The 16,549-nt window shown below is 36.7% G+C and overlaps 2 protein-coding genes across 3 annotated transcripts in view; both read left to right on the forward strand.

Annotated features, from left to right (window-relative positions):
* The first annotated feature begins 1,252 nt into the window (after window positions 1-1,252).
* FBXO30 (F-box protein 30) lies at window positions 1,253-13,156 on the forward strand. 2 transcript variants are annotated; one of them, XM_015822365.1, is made up of 6 exons: window positions 1,253-1,284; window positions 1,583-1,672; window positions 2,574-2,613; window positions 5,065-5,148; window positions 6,583-8,644; window positions 9,481-13,156. In XM_015822365.1, exons 4-6 carry the CDS (start codon window positions 5,120-5,122, stop codon window positions 9,682-9,684), a joined length of 2,295 nt encoding a protein of 764 aa, XP_015677851.1. In that variant the 5' UTR covers window positions 1,253-1,284; window positions 1,583-1,672; window positions 2,574-2,613; window positions 5,065-5,119; the 3' UTR covers window positions 9,685-13,156. The 2 variants fall into 2 exon arrangements, with proteins under 2 accessions (XP_015677851.1, XP_015677852.1); XM_015822366.1 differs by lacking the exon at window positions 5,065-5,148.
* A 1,876-nt stretch (window positions 13,157-15,032) lies between these two features.
* The window catches only part of EPM2A (EPM2A glucan phosphatase, laforin), a 45,572-nt gene continuing 44,055 nt past the window's right edge, over window positions 15,033-16,549 (forward strand). Inside the window, exon 1 of the mRNA XM_015822367.1 lies at window positions 15,033-15,334. Coding sequence (XP_015677853.1) covers window positions 15,070-15,334 — 265 coding nt within the window. The 5' untranslated portion in view covers window positions 15,033-15,069. The remainder of the gene's footprint in view (window positions 15,335-16,549) is intronic.

Below are 16,549 nucleotides of genomic sequence, written 5' to 3' on the forward strand. Positions count from 1 at the left end.
ACTGAAATCTTCAGATAAACATCATGTAGATGTAGAACTTCTCCATGTAGATATCTCATGGTTATGGGCTCTACAGGCTGCTTGCTGAGAGTTTCAGAAGATTCAGTTGCATTTCTCTCTTACGGTAACAGAGTTCTGTGTTATATGCAGGTCTGAAATCAAAGTCTAATTTTGTAGTTAGTGCCTTCCCACCATGCTTATAATTGGACAGTATTATAAGGAATAACTGCCATTTGTTGCCCAAAATTTCAAAATCCAGAGGATTATCACCTCTTATGTGGCAATGGATGTAACTTTTTCATAAAGAGTTACTGATTCTTCATGGACCCATGCAAGCTGTCCATGCTGAATTTTAGAGTTCAGAATACAAGGAGTTGGCTTAAGCCCTCGAGGTGTCTTGTGTACTTCTAGTCAAAATAATTGAAACTGATTTTATACTTTCTGATCAAATGGCACTCCCTTCCAAGTCAATAACATCCCCAAGAACTGTGTCTAAGAGCTGATGTGAGCAATGTAATCAAATGAGACTTCCTCATGGCTAGTCTTGGAACAGATCAGATCCACACAACACCCCTCCCCCCGGAAACCCTGCAATGGTAGTGCAGAAAGGAGCTTTTTTTTTTTTTTTTACACATCTATCACCACTGCTATTCAACACTGTAGGTTTGAGTCTGCACCTTGATATATGCCTGATTTAATTCACTACAAGATATACAGTATTTGTACTCTTACCAGTTCTCAGTTTGTAACAGTACACTAGCTTGTACTGATCAGGGTCTCTGAATGACTAACCACTGAGACTGGAAAATCCCTCATAGCATTTAGGAATTCCTTAGATTCTGTCAGTCTGAGTCCCTTAAATTTTGCCAGCTCATTGCCAATTGTTTTATTCCCAGAAAACAGATTTGAGTATGCTCTGTAATATATGTTAAAGAAGAGTTTGGATAATCTGTGCATACATTTGCAATTGTTTGTATGGTGGATTTCTCTTACGTGGGCAGACAAATCTGAGTTGGGTATAGCTCATATATGTTTCATTGTCTCACTTTTCTCTAGTTTATAAGAGAAAATTCCTTTGTAAACAAGTGGTTTCTTTTGTTTTGAAGTTCACATCAGTATTCAGATGATTGTGACTGAAGTTTTTTCTAATCACCACAGTTTATTTCAATCTAAAGAATAAAACTGTATTAAAACAGAGGTGACATTTTATTGAATTTAATTAATTTGTTTTTGTTACAGGAGGAAAAAAAACCACAACAGCTGAAAATCTATTCTGGCAACAAGGTAATACAGCAAGAAGATTAAAGACATGTGGAGAGGAAGAAAATAGGGGAGAAGCACTGAACAGAAACATCACATGGGGAGGAATTTTATTTAAAATGTTATATCTTAGATTACAGTTTTAATCATACATTTGTGTTGTTTACTTAGTTGCAGTTTAATAAATTAAGAGAGAAAAGGAGTTATTTCACATGTTTACAATTTAAAACATTAAGAGGATTTTTTTTAGTCTAGTGATATTCCAGACTTTGCTTTATGGGCTTTTTAAAGAATGTATCCATGTGATTCTGTATCTTTGTAGCGTTTTAGCTGTGCCGCCATCTATATATAATAATGGAGATTATACAAAAAAACTCCACTGCTGTATTGTTTCTTGGAAAGTTGTAATCTGGTAAGTTGATTGTTTCTTTCCTTTTTGTGCCTTTACCTTTTTAGCTTATTCTCCATTGAGTAAATGTTACCCCAACTGATAGGTTCAATTCTGACACCAAAGGATTCAGACAAATTAAGTCATTCAGAAAATATCAGTGAGGATGATCATAGAATTTGAAAAAAAGAAACATCTATGCACAAAGGTGAAAGTTTAATCATGTTAAAAGCGTCAGGGATAAGGATATGAAATTGCATTATTTGATTATCTGAAAAGATGTCACACAGAAAGTAAAAATCTATTCTCTGTCACCACAAGAGAGTAAAATTTTAAACAATGGCTTGAACTTACTAGAAAGCAAGTGAAGGTTAAGATTGAGTATATATAAGTAATTGGATTAATTACTTAGACATCAATACTTCTTTACTGGATGTGTTTAAGGACTGGAAAGCCATCTGTTGTAGATCCATCTATCCATCCATTCATTAAATTTATATGGCTACCTATCTCAATGAAATGATTCTGAGTAGCAACCAATCACCTGAGAAAAATTATAATCAATAGAAGTTAACATAACCAGGAAAAGATCTCTTAACATACTTGGGGGCGGGTGGGGTGGGGAGTGGCCCAGCCACATAACCAATCTTAAAGGTTAGATTTTCTGTTTAATAGCTGAATTAACATGCTTATTCATATATTTCATTTAGTATTTCAGCTGCTCCTATTGATTAAAAGAGTACAGTTGGTATACTTTATTTTGGCTGTGGGCTGTTTGTTTTAGAGTATGATGGAAGTATGATAAATTTTATTCACATATGAAATATGAATCAGCATCAACTAAAGCACTGTAATGCTTGCAATAATATGCAGGAGTTTTCTAGAAATATACATTTCATTGACTAACATTTTTTTTCTCTTTCAGGACTTCTTATAAATTAGGAATTTTCAGAGAACAGATTCAAGTATGTATACATATATATATACAACATTTGGTTTCTATAAAGACTACTTAAATGTGGAAAAAATATTTGGAATATCGTATTATAGGATTTATACATTAATTACATGTAGTGTTATATTAAACTTTAATGCAGAATGCCAGAAAGTAGTGTCTAATTCTTGGTAATTTAATTCATATTTGATATCAGCATTCAAAGTGTGTTCAAATTTCTTTTCCCATAAAGCGTATATTTCTTTTCACCAGAAAGTATTGGGTTATTTCTGAATCTATGATTTATGTTGCCCAAGCAAGCATTCCAAATATCATAATTATGGCTTACTCTTAATCTCCAGATTTGAATTGTCTTGCTTAAGTTAGAGTTGTTGCAATATAGGAGATATGGACATAGTATTATTTAAGGTATTATTTAGTTCCTTACATTTTTGTTTCTCTAGTTACTTAGTTATTTAGGTGTTAATTAGTTTTTAAATTAGCTTCCTTAGGGAGTTTCCAACACATGGCACGTAAATATTCTCCTCCAATTCTAATCTTTTCATCTTTGAATCAGGATTTCTATATATTTCTAGTATGTAGCATATTGGAACTTAATGCAAAAAGAGGTAAAGTTTATTGGACAAACTTAAGCATGATATTCCTTATGTAGACATAGGATCACACTGTCCAGTACTGACAATAATTCAGTATTGCTATTTTAGATACTGCTGATGCATTTGAACCACATCATAAAATTGAATTATGTTTAAAGAAATAAACAATGGAAGGTTTTGCTAAAATAGTTTTTAAAATAAACAGTGGAAGATTGTTGATAAGATAGTTATTATTTGTAAGAACTCAAAAGAGTTGGGATATTCTACATAAACAAATTAGTGAAACTTAAGGTGTATTAAATTTGTTTTTTTATGATCTTAAGATGAGTTAACAGAATAATAAGTTAACAGAAACTTTTATTTCATGTTTACTAGAAGTCCTAAAGGCTATTTAAAAATGACTATAAACCTCACTATGTTAAAAGTGGGTGAAGAGTCATAAGTTAAATTTAGCCTGTTCAGTGTGATATCCATAAATTTATTTATATGGTGTAATGAAAATACTGATTAATATTAAATAGTTAGATTTTAATGACATGTTTAAAATGGATGTTAAAATGGGTGAATGTTTTTTCTATATGTAATATTTTTATTTCCCTTTTTTGGTTGCAAATGAGCTGTAGCTCACAAAAATGTATGCCTTTTAATAAAATGTGGTAGTTTGAAAAGGTGCTATCTGACTTCTTTGTGAATGTTAATAGTCATCTATATAATACATGAGGGAACTAAAAACATTTTGTACTTGAACATTTTGTTCATGTTCTAGATTCTTTTGTATAATCAGGAAGCTTAAACTGATTTATCAATAAGCTTTTAAAGAATTTTTTTTATAAATTTATAAGGCTGCCCTTATAACTGGTGGCCTTATTCAGATATATTGTGAAGCCATAATATGTGGGTTCACATATCCTGCCAAAAAACAAACAGGTTTATGTTTTAGCACTATGAATTAGGCCAGTATGTAGGAGAACTTATTGGAGTTGTTAAAATTTTAAACTGTTCAAATTCAAAGACATAATGTTAACTAGCCATTCTTCTGGGCAAACTTCCATTCTAGTCCCATGAGATGATTATTTATAAATTTACTTGGCTCTTAAACTTTAACTGGACTGAATCGGGATAGATTTAGCAGAAGATACAACACTGACGTCTTCTTATGTGAAGACATTGATAAGACAGTTGTTTGTTAAAACTTACTGAAAGGGGTAATTTGCTCACTCTGAATCCTCAGTATTTGTAAAATTTCAGAATTCTGGAGGCTCTTTTTTCCCGACTATGAGTATGTTATTGTAATCTCGGTATAATGATATCATATTATAGTTATATGCCATCAGTTTTTAGAGTTTGGAGGAACAGTTCTGAGAGAAAACAAGTGTGTTAAGCCCTGCATGTATTCTTCATGCCTAGGTGTAAAGGCCCCAAATCATGCCACTGATTTTTTCCCCTCATATTTTCCCATTAAACTCCAATGGCATTATCTGGGGTCTGCATATAGCATGAACCACCAATATGATTTTCTGTAATCATATTAGTTTAAATCATGTTACAAATTTTGTTAAAAGTATATTAGTGATAGTAAAAACATCCCAAACAGTCCAGTTCAAACAAAATGAAATATAAAAATGCAAACAAATTAACAAAATGAATGCAAAGAGAAGACAGATTCCAAATTTAGCAGCACAATCATATCTTTTAAACTTAATTTTCAAGAACCAGATAATATCCAATCAAATTTACCATGAACATGATCAAAACATATGTACTGGTATACCATTGAAATGTAATTATAATCTGTGTGTAAATATAGAACAAAGAAAATGTCTTTGAAGCTAGTTGGTGATTGATCAAAATTTCTTTGGTGATAGGTGCCACCTGAAAAGTTTATCATTTACTGTATCAGTAGGGATTGGTCTTTCTTCTATGCCAGCTATGAGCTCATCAGAAGAAAAGTAAGTTCAAACATGTGTTAATTTGATTTTCAGATAAGATTGGTCTCCAAGCTGGTGATTATTTTGAAATTAAATATAATAATAATGTAATACAATTCAATGCAATAATATAATAATACAATGCAAACTTATAAATAAAAACAACATGCACTTGTCTTTAAGACTGTTCAGACAGTACTTAAAATTATGTTGTAGGCTGTATTCTACTTTTTTACTGTAATACATTTTGTAGGTGATTGAAGATAACCAGTTTGATGTAATAATTGATGGGGTAGTGGTTAAAAGCACCAGACTAGAAACTGGAGACAGTGAGTTCTAGTCCTGCTTTAGAAATGAAGCCAGCTGGATGACCTAGGGCAGGTCAGTCTGTCATCCTTAAGAAGAAGGCAGTAACAAACCACTTCTAAAAATCTGGCCTAGAAAACTGCAGGGACTTGTTCATATAGTTGAGTCAGCACTGACTCAAAGGCCCCAAGAAAAAATAAAACAAACCTGAAATATTTAACATATTAATATAATTTCCAATAGTATTACATCCATGTTGAATTTTGAGTAAGCCATAAGCCCAATAAATTTCTATATTTTACCACAAGGTAAAAAATGAGAAGTTGAAAAAATTCTACCATGTGATTCTAAATAGATACACAATTTTTATATTATTACTATAAATTGGAAGAAGTCTGAATAGCACCTTTTCCATCAGAGCCATACTGTGGCTATATTGATGTAGGATTTAAATTGGAGTGAGGCAGAGGGGAAGGGAAATGAAAAAAGGCTGGTTATGCAAATGCAGGCTACATGTGAGACAAATTAAAAAGCATCTTATCAGTTGAAACGTGTAATATTTGTCAGAATCTCATTGTGTTTGTTGAGGTCTGAAATGTTTTAATGTATGCTCAAAGATGGAGGTGAAATTTCATTTTTCCAAAATAATCAGTTTGAGGTCTGCCACAGAGCATCCTGAGGAGGTGCTTTGCTACCATAGCTATTGTCCTATAGTGCTCTAAATTGCCAACATAGAAGTTTCCCAACTTAATATGTGTAAAAATGAGCATGTAAAGACTATAGTAAAAACTATTAATTTTGACAATTTAAAGAACCTTCTCTATTGTGAGCTCCAGCTTGCTTACTTTTCCAGATTAGTTGGCACCAAAATTGTACTCTGTCTTTCCTCTCTTCTTGGCTTTACTCTTTTGTTATCTCATTTAATATTGTTTTCATTGCATTGGATAGTTTAATTTTCTGCACACAGTCCTAAATTTCTTTGGGGGGAAATAAAATATGGGTTTAATTTTTAAAACGCGATGTATTCAAAATTTTCTTCAGATTTTGAACATGTTAGCTCTTCTTTTATTTCCTTGCAGAAATAGTTTGTTCTAACTTACAACCAAAAGCCTTGATATCTTCTCTGGCTTTCTTGTTTTCTATAACTAGAACTGAAGCTGCCACTATGGAAGATCTTCAGCATTTACATTGTGTCAACTGTATTAGTCGGCGTTGTATGACCAGATCAGAAGCTGGGATTTCCTGTGACTTAATTGGTTGCCCTATGGTTTGTGGAGCCGTATTTCATTTATGTAAAGCTGAAGAGCATCGCCTTTTATGTCCACTTGAACGAGTGCCTTGTCTCAACAGTGGCTTTGGCTGCCCATTTACTGTAACCCGAAACAAAATTGCTGAACATCTAGAAACCTGTCCTGCAAGTGTTGTATGCTGCACTATGGAATGGAATAGATGGCCAGTCAGTTATGCAGATCGAAAATCTTATGAGAATCTAAGTAAAGATGTTGATGAAATTGAACAGTTAGATATGGCTCTTGCCCTTCAAGATCAGCGGATGCTTCTTGAATCTCTCAAAGTTGCAACTATGACATCAAAAACTCCTGATCCTGTGTTAAAACCCCGAGAAAAATCTTCCGTTGTAAGTGTCCCAGATGCTACAGTTGCAAATGGCTTATTGCCTGTTGATGAAGAATCATTTGGTGCACTTTATCAAGCCACTGTGGAAACAACCAAAAGCTTAGCTACAGCTCTAGATATTCTAAACACTGCTACCAGCTTGCTAAGTTCAAAACTCAGTATCTTACCAGGTAAAACAAATGCAGATTTCTGTGTAAAAGAACAAATATGTAATAGCAGCATGCAAACCATGGTGGAACACGATTCTGTAGAGGAAAATGGCATGGGAGCAGTTGGTGGTATTAAGTTGGATATTTTGAATCAAAATGGACAATTAGAACAAAACGGGTCAAGTGACATTTGTTACGATACTACAAAACACTACAAACTGAATATGAGCCATGATAATATCTCTTTATGTAATGGCTTTCATCTAGATGATTCAAGCACAGAGAAACTGCAACAGAATGAAGAACTAAATATATGTAATTCCAGCCAGTTTAATGTAGCAAATATTATTCACAATGCATCTCCCTGTGATAAAGCAGCGAATGTTTGTAACTCAGTTCCTGTAGCACAAGTTAAATATGAAATACCTCTGCACAGCTTGTCTAATGGCACCACTGACCACATATATATGTCACATGACTGTAACGATGAACTACTACAGAGAGAAATAGAACAAGAAAAACTCAGAAATGAGGTATTTTCTTTAATTCCTCACCATACCTACAATTACTTGGCAAATTATTGTTTATCTGCATCAAAGGAAGACAAAGCAGTAGATACATCAGATTTGGAAATAACAGAGGATCCTATGGACCTTCAGGGAATAGACTTAATCACAGCAGCATTGCTGTTTTGTCTCGGAGATTCTCCTGGTGGCAGGGGAATATCAGATTGTCGTATTATTGATGGATACCATGTTGATTTTGGGACTCAGACATTTTCTCTCCCTTCTGCAATTCTGGCCACAAATACAATGGTAGGGGAAATTGCTTCAGCATCTGCATGTGATCATGCAAATCCACAGCTCTCAAATCCAAGCCCTTTTCAGACTCTTGGGCTAGACTTGGTACTAGAATGTGTGACTAGATACCAAACAAAGCGTTCCATGTTTACATTTGTTTGTGGACAACTGTTTAGACGAAATGAATTTTCTTCACATTTTAAGAATGTACATGGTGATATTCATGCTGGCCTAAATGGCTGGATGGAGCAGCGATGTCCTTTGGCATATTATGGATGTACATATTCTCAACGCAGATTTTGTCCTTCAACACAAGGAGCAAAAATTATTCACGATCGGCATCTTCGGTCCTTTGGGGTTCAGCCTTCTATATCGACTGTGTTGTCAGAGCCTGATAAGAGATGTTGCTTAGGGCTGCATAGTGACAATCTCAGTAATCTTCCTTTTGAGATCCTACAACACATTGCAGGTTTTCTAGATGGTTTCAGTTTATGTCAGCTGTCACAAGTGTCAAGATTAATGAGGGATGTATGCGGAAGCTTACTTCAGGCACGCGGAATGGTCATCTTGTTGTGGGAAAAGAGGTTATATCCAGATGGAAGTTTTTCATGGCAAATAAAAGAAAAGGTTTGTATATTTAATTGTGAGAACTTGCTTATCTCTATTTTGAATTGGAATGATCTTTGCATAAAGATTGAGTCCCGATTTTTCTCTCTCAGATCCTATGTGGGCGGCAGGTGTCTAGAGTATGGGAGCAGTGAAATAGAAACAACTTGGAGAACAGTATAACTAAATATAGTTAATACCATAATAAATACAAGAAAGAGTTCAACTTTCAGGGGATGGGCATACTGGTATCTGCCCTACAATATTCACTAGCTGCTTTCTGTATCCAGATTTTTCGTATCTGGATGAGCTAATTACAGCTAAGTTAATTAAGAAAATTAAAGCAAGAAAAATGTGTGTCCTAAAAATGGCAAAACCCTGGAATCAAACAGAAATTTGGAAAATCAGGTCACTTTTTCAAAGCCTTATCAGCCAATACATGTAAATATATGTCACATTTCCATATTAGTTTGCAGGTTTTTTTTAATGCTTATACTAAAATTTGTGGCATGTTTTGTACATTATCCTTCATAGGAAAAGATGTTTGGAGATTCTTTTTTTAAAAAAACCATCTAGTCCAGGGGTAGGCCACCTTGGCTCTTTTATGACTCGTGGACTTCAACTCTCAGAATTCCTGAGCCAGCATGGCTCAGCTTGGAAACCTCTCCCTTTCCCCTCAGCATGGCTGGCTCGGAAATTCTGGGAATTGAAGTCCATGAGTCATAAAAGAGCCAAGGTTGCCTACCCCTGATCTAGTCTCTGCTTAACATTTGTGCTATAAATGCCAGTTCTACATGACTTTGCATATGAGTGAGTCCTAATAAATATATCATGCTAAGAGAAATTTATTTTTTTAGGTATGGCGATTCAGCACAGCTTTTTGTACTGTAAATGAATGGAAATTTGCGGACATTGTAAGCATGGCTGATCATTTGAAGAAATGCAGTTACAATGCTGTAGAGAAACGGGAGGAAGCTGTGCCACTGCCATGTATGTGTGTCACAAGAGAACTAACAAAAGAAGGACGGTCGTTGCGCTCAGTCTTGAAGCCTGTACTTTAAAGATGAAGAATAATTCTAATTGCACACTCAAGCACCTGAAGTAACCTCTGGATGATAATTTGTGACACTTTATTAATTTCCTAAATATGATTTCTGGATAAATTTGTCATAATGTACATAATGTTTTGAAGTGGCATTTATTTTTTTATAATATGGTCTGGTTAGAATGAACAAAAATTGCCTTAAAAATGGAACTTGTTGGTCAGGGGAGTTCTATATGACTTTTTATCATTTGTAGTTTTTTTTTTCCTTTTGGGGTTTCCCTGACTAACTGTATCCATTTCTTTTTATTGAGTTCAAGAGACATGCTCATCCAAGCTAGAAGTCTTTGTATAATTTGTCTCTTTGCAAATTTGAATGTAACATTGAATCCTAGTTGAAATTTAGCAGCGTATGTTTTGATGAGTCTTTTCATTCTATGGATTGCTGTGTTCATATAAGCTGATACAGTGTTATTTAATGTCATTTCTTGCTAAGATTGCAAAGTGTGATTTTAGTGTTAAATGCAAATGAATAGGAGCATAATCCACAAGTATTTGGAGTTAAGATCAAAACTTCTAATTTAATGCAGCAAAATCCTATCAAATGAATCCCGAGATAGATCTTTTTTTTTTCTAATAGTACCTTCTCTTGATATTCAACATAAACTTCTATTAGCAGTTCAATGGAACAAAATTCCGTTTTATTTCAGGCTCTAAATACCTAGGCTAGAATTTTGGATCAATACACTTCCCTTTTTCATTGTTTGGTATTAATAAAAGGTAATCTTGAAAAAAATATATTGTTTGCTGTAATTAGCTATACAGATTTCATAATACTTAGATTAATACATTTATCAAAGGGCTTAAGTTTTATCACATTGAGATATATTCTGTTATGTTAACAAGTCTGGATGTACTATGTGGTTTCAAGGCTACTTTAGAGAGTTTAGGACTTATTCTCTGTACACTAAATTCCACTGAAACTTCTGTCCTAGCAAATGTGGTTAGGATAGTGCTCTTGACACGCCATCTTTATAAGATGAGAACTAATTCATTGGATAAAGTGTATTTTAAATGTTTATTTCATATCTCCATATTTTTCATAGTCTTCCATAATGAGGAAATGTTGGTGATTGTTTTTTCTACTTACAAAATGCCTTTGTTGATGTTATTCAAAAGCTTTAATACTTATACAGTTAGTTTATTGAGCTTGGTGCCACAAATTTTAAAAATCCAAGTTTGTTTAAAAATAATACAATGTTTCAGTTTTAAAGAAGAAAGTGTTGGAAAGTTAGCTATATATTGGTAATATATAATTAAATCATTTAAATATACTTGATTAAGACTATGTTGACATAAATTTAATCTGGAAAGTAATTGTCTTATTAAGCAGTTCTATTAAAAAAGCTAAGTCTCATTCTCTGGTGCCATATAGCTAGATAATTATGTTTTATATAGCTATTATCTATAATGCCTGGATCTTGGGATCAGTTAATTATTTTCACAATGCTGCCTTTCTCTTTGAAGAACATAGGAGAAAAAGTTTCCTTCAATTGGTGGAATCTTCAGCTGCAAAAACACTTCTAGTTTTAGCAGTTTAAAAAGAATGAATGTTACATCAGTATCATATTAGTTTTGATAACATTGGATTTTTTTTTTACAGAGGTTTATGCCTAGAGCCAGGAAACATGACCCTGACACATATAGAGATTTCATTTGCAAAAGTACGATGAACCTAAAACAACCAAGAATATTCATTCTACAGGTGTTGGAAGCTGTTTATGCATATATTGTTATTCATCAAATATTTTACCAATACATAAACCATTCTACCTTTTCCTCAAGAACAGATGGGCAAAATATACCTCAGCCCTTATGTAAGGAGTACGTATATTGTAATTGTAAAGGCTTCATGCAGTATTCAAGAAACCTCTTGGCTTCTAAAGAAATGTGGATTAATCTATAATGAATGCTTAGTTTATTTGTTTACATTAAGCATTTTGAACAGTTCATTCTTAATACTACTTGCATTTCTGCCTTCAAATTCCAATACTGTTTCTTGTTTTATTCCTGAGTTATTAAACATTATTGCTGTAAAGAATAAATAAATATTAAAATATTCTCGCAAACAGGAATACAATTAAAGGGTATCAGTATTTTATACTGCTGTGCAGTTTTCCAAAGTAGTAGTTTGTCAATACTTAATTTTCTCTACAATAGTATACTTTCCATATTAAAGTCACACTGAAACCTCTCCTAGTTTGTTCCATTTGAATTGCCTTTACAACTTCACATATACAGCTGTTTTTCTTACTGGCAATCCATTACTTTGTTTTAATGTTCACTTAATGCTGTGTTTTGCAATGTTTAGTATAATTAATAAAAACACTTGACATTTGTTTAGTACATGATTTTTGTTTATAATTTGGGAAATAACCTTTTCCTTAATAAATCTCCATTCTTAAATAGTTAAGGTGAAGCATCAAATATGATTTTATTGCTGGAGTTAGCATTTCTTATAGCTCAGTATGTCATTAAAAAGATAAAACTTATGAAGAAAACATGTATTTTGAAAGCATTAGTTGCTAAATACATTTTTTTTCATTCTAGCACTAGCACTATAGTTAATATTGCCTGTTACTACTAAAGTCCCTATGATTTGTCAGTTGTGGGAATATGTCATAAATTGTTTATTGTTTATAATCTATAGGTTTTAAAATCATGAGATTTTTAAAACCAGATATTTTAGAAGTGAAAGCAATATGATCTTCTAACAATTAGTGTTTAGACTTGATTGTTGATCAATCCTGTGAACTCTTTAGAACTGTCCATATTTCTGTAATGCTGGGTGAGCTACAATGTAATAATTTAAGTCCTAGTAATATATGAAAAAATACTACACCATAGAATGTCCTGGGTCATGACTTTATCGAAACAGCCAATATTCACAATCTTTCTTGGAAATAAATGAAGATTTAGTAATAGTTGGCAACTCCTTTAAGTAGCAAGAACTTCAGTCAAATGTACCTATTGATACACATTGGCTTGGAATTATTTTGGCCTTAAAATTTTTTGTTAGGGTTTGACAATTCAGTTCTAAGTAGCCATCTTAATGCAATTTTCCTTATTTTACAAAACCAGTTCTGCATTTCCCTAAGGATGTTTATAAATTTAATAAAGCTTTGTCCAAATAACAAAAGGTGTTTCTTTGCCAATAAATGTTAAGTATCAGGTACATTTAATTTTGGATCCTTTACCTCTATTTATAAGACTATTGTATAATATCCAATACAGGTGTTTAGCAAGAAATACAGTATATAAATATATTTTTCTCAAGCAAACGTGCAGTAGCAAAAATGCGTAATTGTTTGATATAATCTTACAAAGAGATGGGATTATGAAAAACTACATGTGATCAAATGGGATCATTGTATTAGATTTGCGAAACGAGTTCCTGATTTCGTAGGAAGATTACCTACTTCATTCTAGTTTTAATAAATTATTTGAGAATACACGGTGAAATTATATGTGTTGTCCAGTAATATATGAGGAGACAGGAAGAAGGGTTTCAAGAAACCTACTGTAGTGGATTCCATCATCAGGTCTCATGACTTTTGAAATTGAGGAATATAGAAGCCTATTTCACTAAATGATAGTATTTTTATCCTTTCATCTCAGTCTTAGAAAAGTAATCATTTATGGAGAATAAACACTTCCATCCATTTTGAGACCTGAATTGCTTCCTTGGGTGGGTACAAGTTTGTGGGGAACAGGCCGTACTTGGCCTTTACAGACGGAGTACCCTTCAACAGGTAGGCGGGTTTAGCAAAATATATGCCAATGTTAACAATGTAAACACAATAGAGATGCTTACTCCCACGGATTTATTTAAAAAAAACTCCAATTACATTAAAATGTATACATGCGCGGCAACTTTAGGAAGGACTTTGGGATCTCTGTTTTTGTACCTTTGATTTGGGAGCCTTGCTTCAGTATCTGGCAGCAAGACATGTATTCTCCTTGGAAGTGGGAAAGCTAGTTAGGATATCTCCGTGTCCGCTTGATCAGGGCTTCTCAACCAGTGGTACGGGTACCACCTATGGTACATTGGCACCTGGCAGGTGGTACGCAACCATCCTAGAAAAGTGGTAGCGGGGGAGGGGAATGAGCTGAACCGGTGGCAGCACCGCACAAGCCTGAGTGAGAGATGGCTGGAGCTTCAGGGCTCAGTGGAAGTGCCAGGATCAGTGCTGCTTTCCAGCTGATCAGTGCTTCTTTGGGGCTGTCAGGGCTCAGTGGAAGGACCAGGATCAGCGCCAGGTTCCAGCTGGAGCTTGGCGTTGATCCTGGGGCTTCTGCTGAGCCCAGAAGAAGTGCCGATCAGCTGGAATGTTGCAGCATCTCCAGGGTCTTGTGATTTACATTCAGAGGCTTGGCAACTGATTCATATTTATGACGGTCACAGTGTCCCAGGGTCATGTGAAGTGACCAAAACCTGCTGCAACCACCCAGCAGACGGGGGAATAAAAACCACCCCCCCACCCCACCCCCGCTGCCAATCAACAGAAATGCTCACAACAATGAAAACCTCGGACAGGAGGAAGAGCGACGCCGGGTGGGCAGGCAAGCATCTTGCTCAGCTGTGGCTTGGGGAGCACTTTTTTCAGTGCCATTGTAACTTTGAACAGTCACTAAGCGAACTGTTGTAAGTCGAGGACTACCTGTACTTCATCACTTTTTTCCTTTTTTTTTTTTTAAATCATCAAGTTTTTGACACCTTGCTAGGCGACTGGTGGTACTCAGATGTTGCCATGTCCTAAAAGTGGTACAATGGGTGAAAAGGTTGAAAAGCCCTGCGCTTGATTAATCTCGACAAATCTAAGCAGCGTCCTATCTGGTTGGGTCTTTGTTATCAAGTCCCCAGGCAATTCTCCTAATCGGCGCCGATTGTTTCTCCTGTCTGCTCACTGTTTTTTGAGTCTCCCCTCCTGCCTAGGGGTCGGCGGAGAAAGGGAAACGCGGGTCCCTTCTTTCCTTGCTCCCCTCCTTCTGCAGGCGGAGCGGAGCTCACCATAGGACACGGCGGCTTTCCTAAGAATAAATGTCGACGGAACTAGATCTTTCAGGGATCGAACGGAGGATAAAGACCGAAGACAAAACGCGACAGCTTTGAAAGCGCTCTGACTTGAGAAGTTTCTCTGCCGACCACGTCACGTGGCCTTCACCGACCAATCCTGTCCACCTTCTCCTCCCTATTCGCTCGATGGAACGTGGCGGCGGCCGGTGACGTCACGGGCACCCCGCAGTGGAACGGGGACCTCCCTGAGTGCGTCCCTCCCCCTTCTTCTCTGCCCCCCCCCTCCCCAGGGTCTTTGCTCTCCGTCTCCTGGCTCCGAGGACGCCCATGCTGTTTCGTTTCGGGGTGATTCTTCCCGCCCGTCTGGCTGAAGGCGGGACGGTGCTTTGCGTGTCGGGGTCACGGCCGGAGCTGGGTCAATGGGAGCCCAAGCGCGCGCTGGCCATGAAGCCCAGCCGGCCGCTGGCTCCTTTGCCTGCTCAAGAACCGGTCTTGTGGCTCGGCGAGGTGGCGCTGCCCGAGGAAGAGGCCGCGAACACCTTTTGGTACAAATTCCTCCGGCGGCTCGAGACCGGAGACGCCGTCTGGGAAGGTAACACGCGCTCCCAAGTCCCGTGCGCTCCTTCTCCGGCGGTCCCCAGTGACGCGTGCGCGCCCCCGCTTGCGGGGTAGAATCGAGGCCGTGGGCGCGTTCCCGCATTACCTTCTCTTGGCTCTTTCCCCCTAAGACAGGGGTAGGCAACCTTGGCTCTTTTATGACTCCTGGACTTCAACTCCCAGAATTCCTGAACCAGCATGGCTGGCTCAGGAATTCTGGGAGTTGAAGTCCAGGAGTCATAAAAGAGCCAAGGTTGCCTACCCCTGCCCTAAGAAGAGGAACGGGAACCACCTTACCTACTGGTGGTTTTTTTGGTTTTTGGTTTTGCAACAGGGAAGGTGCCCCAGTAAGCGATGAACGGCCGTTCTTCCTCCGCTGACAGCTCATTTAGCGCAAGCTGACAAGGAATAGGCAAAGGAGAACCCCTTAGGAATTTGGGGATTTGGAAGTGTGCGAAAGAGAAAGCTTACTCTACCAAGTAGAGCTGTGTAAAAGATAAGAGGTCTACTTCTGTCTTTTGCATAGCTTTGCACAGTTTCACGGGGCACTGCAGTAGGAAAAACTGAAATAACCGTACTGCCTGGAGAAAAAAAAACAGCAACTGCTTTCCTTGCTACTCGTGGCTTCTCTTTGAAGGAGCTGATGGTGAGATCCAGAGAAGTTATAATAGGAGGTGTCACTGCTGTCCTGCATTGGCAGGTGGCCTCAGATTTATTTATTTATTCATCACATTTATATAACCACCCATTTCACATACATGACATATGATGCCCTCGGAAGAGGCCCAGAGAAATTATCAAGCGATAATTTGAATAGTCACTGCTGTCCCGTACTGGCAGGTGGCCCCAGATGCCCCCAGAAGTGTATGTTCCACAGCTGCAGCTGTTTTCAAACCATGAGCAGGATGTTTTGTTGCCCATGATTATTTGTTCTGTACCCTGCCTTTCTTCCAGGAACCCATGGTGGTGGTATAGATTTCCATATATGGTATACTTCCAAAACAGCCTGCTGGATAGGTTGATTGAGAAGGAGTTATTAACCCATCTTCATCCAGTGACTTTCCATGCCTGAAGGTAGACTTGAAGCTCTATCTCCTGGGTCTGGGACCAACATCTTCACCATTACCCCATGCTTGGTTACCTGTCCTTTCTTTCAGGAATGTTGCACTTAGAGCAGTGGTTCTCAACCTGTGGGTCGGGACCCCATTTG

Source organism: Protobothrops mucrosquamatus, unplaced genomic scaffold, assembly GCF_001527695.2.
Source record: "Protobothrops mucrosquamatus isolate PMUCROS unplaced genomic scaffold, P.Mucros_1.0 scaffold1535, whole genome shotgun sequence".
Taxonomy (NCBI): Eukaryota; Metazoa; Chordata; class Lepidosauria; order Squamata; family Viperidae; genus Protobothrops; species Protobothrops mucrosquamatus.

Bases quoted from the DNA above. Each gene is read 5' to 3' on its own strand.
- FBXO30 (XM_015822365.1), top strand. From the start codon at position 5,120: ATGCCAGCTATGAGCTCATCAGAAGAAAA. The intron at 5,149-6,582 runs GTAAGTTCAAAC...TTCTATAACTAG, and splicing joins ATGAGCTCATCAGAAGAAAA to AACTGAAGCTGCCACTATGG. The intron at 8,645-9,480 runs GTTTGTATATTT...TTATTTTTTTAG, and splicing joins CATGGCAAATAAAAGAAAAG to GTATGGCGATTCAGCACAGC.